The sequence below is a fragment of the Nothoprocta perdicaria genome, unplaced genomic scaffold, assembly GCF_003342845.1.
Source record: "Nothoprocta perdicaria isolate Ctin4 unplaced genomic scaffold, notPer1 scaffold_15, whole genome shotgun sequence".
Classification (NCBI taxonomy): domain Eukaryota; kingdom Metazoa; phylum Chordata; class Aves; order Tinamiformes; family Tinamidae; genus Nothoprocta; species Nothoprocta perdicaria.
In genome coordinates, this window is record NW_020454649.1 from 6,698,347 (window position 1) to 6,707,200 (window position 8,854).

Here is an 8,854-nt window from a genome sequence, read left to right on the forward strand (position 1 = left end):
CATAAAATAAACATGAAAAAGCCCTTTTTCCACAGGCAAGGTATGTTGATTTGGTTCAACAGTAGGAAATTTGAGATGTGATCTCACCATGAGACTTCAGTGAAGCCAAGAGATATTATGCTGACTGAGTCGAGACTAATTCAGATTCTCAGTTAGAACAACTTGCTGAATGTTCTTTTAATTCCATGGGTCTAGTCCAGTTTTCACCAAGCCAAAGATCTGGCCACATATGCTGTTTTCTTTAGCAGCACAATGTATGTAAGTGAATTACATATAACTGGTTTTCCTTTTTTTTTTTTTTTTTTTTTTTTTTTTTTTTTTTTGTTGTTGTTGTTTTATAGGGCATTATCAGGAAGGCATGGTAAGTTCATTTGCTTATTATCTTTTTCTTCAGGCAGCCGAAGTATACATCAGTTCTTGTATGGCTAGACACTTTGATCACACTGCAAGGAAAGAGAAGATTTTTATTTTTCCTGGCATATACATAAATATAGTGTGTGTTCATATGAAAAAAAGTATATGAAAAAATATACATGTACACATGTATAAAATATGTCTACAGCAGACTCTTATGGTACTTAACACAAGGAGGAAAGCATCAAATCAGTCTTGCCATCTCTAAAACGTTTGTCAGTGCTTTTCAGTACGTGTTAAGTTGCAGGCCCTTGTTTTGTTTAACCTCCAGAACATTACTGTAATAGCATTAACGGTCAGCAGTTCCCTCTATAATACAAAATCATGTATTATGATAAATCAGCTGATAAACTTGTTGCCATTTTTGCATACATTGCCTGCTTACACCATATTGAATTTGGGTCATTTTTAAGCAGTTCCAGTTTCAATGCAAGTTCCCATGGCTAGTTACTGCTTATTGTCCAATACTGAGCCAGGCTAAATGCCTGGCCAACAGAAAACATTGGCCTGAGGAACTTGGGCAGGATCCTACCAAGAATTGAGCATTTGCTAATAATTTAATTGGAATAATTGTCTTACACCTGATGAGCAGAGTCTTGCTTTGTGTAATAGGTCTTCTACAAATGCCCTTGAATCTACATCAACAATTTTTATTGATGAATATAAGCATGGCTTTTTGTGGAATCACTCTGTAGCACTCAGGAGACTCTGTATCACTCTGAGCAATTTTCAAATGGAAATTTGGAGCTAGAGTGTTTTTTGTTTTATTTTGTTTTTTTTTCTTCTCTTTAGAAGATAGTACTAATGTAGAGGTCTTACCACTGCTAGTTACAGTATAGCTAACTATAAATGCTGTCAGCTCATCATTACATGCATACTGTGGCCCACGGGGAAAATTTTTGTAGAGGTAAATTCATGTTCTTGTGCAGAAAAAATTATTTGGTTTCCTAGCTCTCTGTATCTGACTGTTTAAAGTTTTATGTACTGAAATACTTGTATTTGTTATTTTTTATTTGTTATTGTTTATTTGCTATTTTTTTGAAAAGCAGAGTTACTCTGAATCCTATGGAAAATGATGCTTTCTGCAAATTAAATAGAGAATAATAACAGCTTATGACAAGAAAAAAAAAGTGCAAAATATACAGTACTTGGAAAAGAATATACTGAAACCTTTTGCTGACTCTGTCTTCAACAACTGTGTCTTTAATAAGTGTTTATTATGCAGTCAGAAAACTGCTGCGCAGTATATTAACATCTCCAAATGGTTTTTCAGAACGAGATGCATTTGACACTTTATTTGACCATGCTCCTGACAAGCTCAATGTTGTGAAAAAGGTTAGAAGGTTTTTATTTTTAAAATACCCTATCCATGATAATGTTACTTTTTTATGGTTACCAGCATGAACTTAACTTTGGAACACAGAACAAGATGTAATTGTCATAATTTCCATCATAAAGAAGTTCTCATATAATATATGCTGAATAGAACTGAACTGGTAGATTTAGTTTATTCATATCAAAGAGGTATCGATTTGACTACTGCCAAGGGTATTACACCTTGAGTATTCTGGCTGCTGTCAGATTTGAGCAGAGTCCAATTACCTAGTTCTCTACAGTCTGCTACTAGCTTTTTTAAAAAGAATTATTGTTTTTAACATTTTTTTATGTATTTGCATCATGCTTATTGTATTTCTGTTCTTCATTCTAAAAAACAGGAATTTTTAAAATGTCACATTCCAGTTTTAAGAGTAGTATGCAGACTCTTGTGCAGATTCTCTTCTGACTGGAGTTTATACTATATGGACTAACTTGTTCTCATGTTTCAGACTCTCATCACATTTGTGAACAAGCATCTCAACAAATTGAATTTGGAGGTCACTGAACTGGAGACCCAGGTAGAGTTTTATAGCCTTGCTTAAAGGGCTTAAATAGCTGTACTGTGTTAAACGCTATGGTCCCACATTTTTCCAGAAATACAATGGAATTAGTAGCAATGATCAGTTAGGTTGGTTACGTTGCTATTTCAGCTGAAAACCCTTTGATTCTAACTAGGTTCATTAGAAGAAAACTTCACCTGTTAAGCAAAGATATCAAAAGGGCGATTGCATTTCTCTAGAAGACTTGTGTACTTTCATTGGCATAATTAACTGATGCTACTTCTTTATGTTACTAAGTGCTGTAAGAAGACTTTGTGCCAGTCTTTGTCAGGAAAGAACTGTGCACTTGGTTTGGTCCAGCTTCAAGTTAAATAGTTGTTTCCTGCCTACTTTTACAGAAACAATATTCTCATGGGATTCCAATGACTTTTTCAGTGAGAGAGGTCCATGAGACTAAAGCTACTCAAGTGTATAGTACTCAAGTGTATAACTTTGGGTTATTTGAGTAGCTATGCAGCCAATATAAAGAGATTTTTTCAAAGGTAAAATTAAGACTTAGACACTTACTACATTGTTTACTTAAAAAAAAATCCACATGTTTAAATGTGGCTAGAAAGTACTTAATCATTTATCCAAAACAGCATTTGCTAAGATGATAGATTAGTTGTATTTATTGGTAGAGAGAAAATGAGCTACTTCAAAGAGATGATGAGTTGCTTCAGATAACCCAAAGAAATGGATGAACAGAGTGGGCCTGTGAGGTCTATCAGTGCGCTGAGAGACCTGATGCCATAGAAATGAGTGAGACACTATTTACAAAATATCCGTGTATGTTGCTGTTTTTCAGACTGAACTATGCATGCATCATAGCGATTAGTTATCTTCCATTTGTGATCGCATATACTGAAATTTAGACTGACACAGACTTGTGGAACATGGGAGACCATGGAACAAAGGAACTCCTTGTTCCTTTATTTCTTTCAACATGCTGAATTATAGTGCAGTTGCAAAATTGCACCATCATTCTGCTTTTCTCACCTCTGGGAGTAAAAGATGTTGATGACTGGAAAGGTGCCTGTTCTGATTCCCTACAACTAAGCAGATATAAATAAAAGCAAGGGTGCTTTCAGTCCACCTGTCTTTCCAGGAACTTTATTCTGCGTGTGTATTTTAGCATGAGGTTAGTTTTGGTTAGGGCACAACACAGCGTACTAACTAAATAAAATGTATGGATGCAGTTTAAAATATTTGTATTGATAGTTTATTGACTGTTTTGCATTAGACAATATGTGTTTTGCTCAATACAGCAATGAGTTTTCATTCAGACAGTGTAGTGAAAAATGTCTTTTTTACAGTTTGCAGATGGTGTGTACTTAGTCCTGCTGATGGGTCTCCTTGAAGGCTATTTTGTTCCTCTACACAGCTTTTTTTTGACTCCTGATAGTTTTGAGCAAAAGGTAATTGGATTTAATTTTTCTCTTGAAAACAAATAAACAAAAATGTCCAGCAGTACCACCTTCACCACCCAGGAAAAAAGATGACAATCCGCAATGGATTGTCTAGATTCCATGGACTAGATCTTCCCTTTATAGACAGAGCTCTATTTACGTTCTTCTTCTAAGTTTCTGAGTCTGTAGCTTTAACCACAAGTTGTTCTGACAACTTATGCTGTATTGCATATAGTTGATAATGACTGTCTTTATTATATTACTAGGTCCTTAATGTATCCTTTGCATTTGAGCTAATGCAAGATGGTGGATTGGAAAAACCAAAGCCAAGACCAGAAGGTATATATTTCACTTTTTTTCTATCTCCTGAAAACTTTAGGGTTTATTGAGATCTAGGCAGAATAAGATGAAGGTTGAAGGGCAATCCAACACAGAAAGACAAGATACATTTGGAAGTGCTTAGATACTCTGTGTTTGGCAAGATTGATAGACTGCTTCAAATGTTGTGAAGCTTCCTGACTTGCATAGCCATAGAAGAGTTTGTTTGATTAAACACTGGTTACAAGACATTGATTCACCATGCTGTTCATGGGTCGCTCTTGTGATTCCTCTCATGAGAGGTTACTGCTGCTCACCATGCAGCAACTGGATTTACAGCTTCTTCCCAGCAGAATTAGTAGCTGGGCTTCGCCTTATTACCCATCATATATTACCCACCATAATAATCAATCTATTTGAGTTTCCAAGACTGATTGCAGAATCACAGACCTTTCCCACCATAATACTGACTTGATTGTCAAGGATTGTCCTCCTCCTGAGGACTTGGAGGAAATATGCTGTCAATATGAAGCTAATGCTTAGAACATTACTCCTAATCCTCTGGATTAGTTTCTCTGGAGATTCAGGCTCACATCTTTGAGTCAAGTTTTGCACTGTTCTGTTCCTTTTCCATCCCTCCGAACCTCCAAATCATAACGGCAACAGATATACTTCAAAAGCAAAACAAAAATGAGAAACCCAGGCCTGGTGGGACCACAGGTCTCAGGACTCAACCTACACTGCCTGTGTCTTTAATTTGGATTTAGTCAACCTCCTTTTTTACTACTTTTGGTGGCTTGAGCTTTTATCCACAGCCCTGTGTTAACTACATCAATGGTATTTCTATCACTAACTTTTGTGTTTGAAGTAGTCAAAGAGAGAACGGGGAAATACTGAAATCTAGGGATCCAAGTAAAACAGAGAATATCTGTGACCCCTTACTCCCCATGGAGGTTTAAAATTCTTATGGCATTTAATTTTTCAGGTATTTATTGCTCAAGGGGACAGCTAATTTTTCCAGTATAAATCAAGCCATAAGGATATTTCAGCATATATAAGACATTTCTTGTGCAATTATTGAAATACTTAATATGAAACTTCCTGCTCAATGTGAATGGAAAAACACATCTGGTTTATGTGTTGTTACATTGGGCACAATGCCCATACTTAAAATTTCCAGTGAGCAAAAGAGTATTGAAAAGGATCTTACTCTAAATGTGTATGCTAAATACTCTTTAAATTCCTGTGCTATTTCTTTGATGTTCTTGAGGAAAAAAACACTGAAAAGTGTTTCAGAATATGAAAAACATATTTAATGCAAAAGAAAATGTGGTTAAATAAATATGAAAACTAATGGTTTTTATGAGGTCAACAGTTTATTTGGATTATTTACAATATAATTGAAAATGTTTTAAAAAGCTTTCTATGACCTTTTACTTTAAGTGTCCAGAACATGAATCTACTAAGTCTATAATGAATTCATTTGCAGTTTGAGCTCTTTCAAATAACTTCTTGAAACACGTACATCAAAACAGAATGAAGTTTCTCTTTTTCAAAATTGCAAATAGTAAAACTTTATACATGTTAATTGAACATAATATAGCAAAGGAAATGTCTCTTCTTTCTTTGGAATTATGCCTCTTTTTAGTATAGTGCTTTCTCTTGAGTTCTGTTTTCATAGTGGCATCTTACAATAACCTTGCAAAGACTATCAAATTTATCTATTTGGAAATGAGGGAGATGTGTGACTCGCTACTGACAAGAAAGAGGAAACTTGCTTAGACTTATGCAACAGATTTGCAAGGTACAGGAAAATGGTGTGGGGCAATATGCCCTTCCTGTAGCTTTTCCACTTAGACACAGTAAACTAAGACGTTAGTGTAGATAAATATAATGGCAAAACTACTTGGTAATTATACAATTTGCTAGGTTTACTTGTATCTGAAGATGATAAGAGCACTTGCACACCATCTGCTTCACTTCTTCATGCTCAATTCCAAAGACCAAAATATGAGATTAAGTTCCTGTACAGTCGAGAGAGAGAGAGAGAGAGAAATGGAGCCTTTCTGATGGGCAATGCAAAGGCGCTGCTTGAAGTGGTGTGAATATTCTCTGATGCACTAACATATACTCCTGCAGTATTTCATGTCAATTTGTTTTAAAGATTTCTTGTAAAATAATATTGACTTTCTCTACAACTTCTCTTGGAAACAGCAGGTATTCGTTAGCTTTTTCTTACTCAGAAATCCTTTACTTGAGATATTGACTGTCTAAGGACTCAGCCATGTACATCAGCTAACTAAAATAATTTTCAGAAATATCTTCTGGGCCATCTGCACATTTTTAGATCCTTTAGAAAAAGTAAGCTTGGCTTAGCAAATATCTTGCTGAAATTACGCCTAGAAAAGGAAGTTGTAGCTCAGAATGGGCCATGCGCCGCAGTCCTTACACAGGAGAAGAATTTCACTAGTTGCTGCCAGCTGATTTTTCAAAACCGTTAGTTTTCAGCCACAATCACCTGAAGATTCAGTTTTGTAAATATATGTGACCCTGTGTACAATTTATCCCCTGTAGGGATCTAAACCTTGGTTACATTGGTTACATTTCTACTTCAGTACCAACAGTAATTTGTATCCTTAACTACAAGTCTTTGAAAAACATATGGTTGAGTTGATTGAGTTTAAAAACTGTCCTCTTTATTTCTACTCTTTATTACTATCTGTGGTTGTAATGCTTATGAATCTGCATCTGAGCAATGAAAGGGAGAGAAAAATGGACACTTTATCTGCAAATGTATTGGGCCTATGGAGTTACTAATAGGTTTTTACATTTTTTTTTCCTAGATATTGTAAATTGTGATTTGAAGTCTACACTGAGAGTACTGTACAATTTATTCACCAAGTACAGGAATGTGGAGTGAAGAATTGATTTGGGACACCAAAGGAGAGTTAACAAAGAAAGCATCATCATAGCATATTTTTCGTCGGTATTCCTGTGCATCTTTAACCTAAAAGGAACTGAAGCATTTATCTGAAGAATTTTTAATTGATTATTCTTGCACTAGTATTTTCATAGTAAATTTACAATTAAGGCTGTGTAAAACTGATCTAAAATATGAAGAAAGAGGTTTAGAGGAATCTACCTGGGTATTTTCGGCAAGAATCGCTGTCTCAATAATCTCTCAGTCTTCATGCTGTTCTGCAGTATGTGAAAAGAAAAGCAATCAAAAAGATTTAATCGCTTTAATTTATATCAGACTTTGAAATCAACCATAGGAAACTTCTGTTTTGAATGTCTATTTTAATATTTTACATGTATTTTTTTTCTAATCTAGGGAGAGGAAGATTATTTTCTGTTTGTGAGAACAGAAGAGAAGCAGTTCAATACTCTTGTTCACATCACACCTAATGAGAAAGGACTTTCTCAAGCACTTAGCCTGATTATTTTGTATTTCCAGTGCTGTTAGACTGGAATTTTATGGGTACAAACTGAAGAGACTATTTAGTTCTTCAGACTTACTATTATGTGATGCTGTGCTTTAAATATATATTTTTGAGCATTCACCATAAGCACACTTTTAAGATTGTTCACTTAGTTTTGTCCAATGAAGAGATATTTTCTGCAAAGTACATATCTCAAAAACTCTATAATGCAGTTTCCTTATAATGTTTGTATTATTGGCATAGTATTAGAAAGCAAGAGAGTAGCCTCTTTTCCTTATTAGTAGTTTATTGGCAAGATGCCAGTTTAGATTCATTACTAAATGGGATTTCGAGTCTGTCACTTTGGTTTTATGATGAATGTATATTTCTGTATAATATCCAACACTAAAAAAAAGAGATTTTTCAGAAAAATATCCTTTAGCATTTCATATACACTGCTTTTAGGTCAAAGCTACTCCCATCTGTAAAGACTCGGTTAAAGTTTAAGCTTCTTTGATCATTTTATGATCTAAGAGGAGAACTTTTGTGCTTATCTTGACCAAGTAAAAGCTGTGATCTTTTTGGTTTCAGTTTTAACAAAGCCACACAACAGAACTGGGAACTGATTCTGCGTCAGACAAATACCAAGCACCAGTCATGCTTCCATAAAGAAGCCTGATAGAGGCTGTCTGGCACGAGTGTAAATCATCAGACACTACAGTGGCATAAGTTGAGGAGTAAGTTAATCATTTGCTAGAGGTCTTGATGCTACTGTTAGATAGCTTTCTAAAAGAAGTTTTTATTCCAGCCACAGATTCTTGGGCTCCTGAGTTAGAGTAAGGGAAAAAGTCATTAGGAAGAAATTAGGGGATTATTTAGAAATCTTTTGGCTGTTTAGTGCAGGAAAGAGAATTTTGAATAGTCTTCTGATTATGATAGATGAACGAGAAAGCAGTCTGTCAGCATCTGTCTTGACCTTGCTTATATATTTTTTCAAATGTTCAGGTTTTTTTTTTTCAGTTGTAAATTTTTAATGTATAAATATTGAGTAAAACATAAGTAGAGTGAAGGCAAGTAATTACATTCTGTCTTTGAACACTAACTGATGTGAAATAAGTAGATAATGACTTCTGCTGGAGGGGGCTATAGTAATTATTCTCCTGAGAAATAAATATCAGCCTTAGCAAAAGAAAGGTCAATATTAATTCAAAAGACAATAAACCTGAATGTCCACTGAATCCAGAAATCAATATTTGTATTATTATATATGTTCTAAATACCTTCATTAAAATGTTGGATTCCTCTATATTTTTAACTGAACTTCTCAAGTTAGGGGTGCACAAAAGAACAGTTACTTACCTTAGCTAAATGACTG

General features: G+C 34.8%; 1 protein-coding gene across 2 annotated transcripts in view; it reads left to right on the forward strand.

The window, feature by feature from the left end:
• The window catches only part of PARVA (parvin alpha), a 57,408-nt gene extending 49,205 nt beyond the window's left edge, over nt 1-8,203 (forward strand). For both annotated transcript variants that reach the window (XM_026034747.1, XM_026034748.1), the window contains exons 8-13: nt 342-361; nt 1,688-1,749; nt 2,241-2,309; nt 3,647-3,748; nt 4,006-4,078; nt 6,901-8,203. In XM_026034747.1, coding sequence (XP_025890532.1) covers nt 342-361; nt 1,688-1,749; nt 2,241-2,309; nt 3,647-3,748; nt 4,006-4,078; nt 6,901-6,977 — 403 coding nt within the window. In that variant the 3' untranslated portion in view covers nt 6,978-8,203. The remainder of the gene's footprint in view (nt 1-341; nt 362-1,687; nt 1,750-2,240; nt 2,310-3,646; nt 3,749-4,005; nt 4,079-6,900) is intronic.
• The last annotated feature ends 651 nt before the right edge of the window (nt 8,204-8,854 follow it).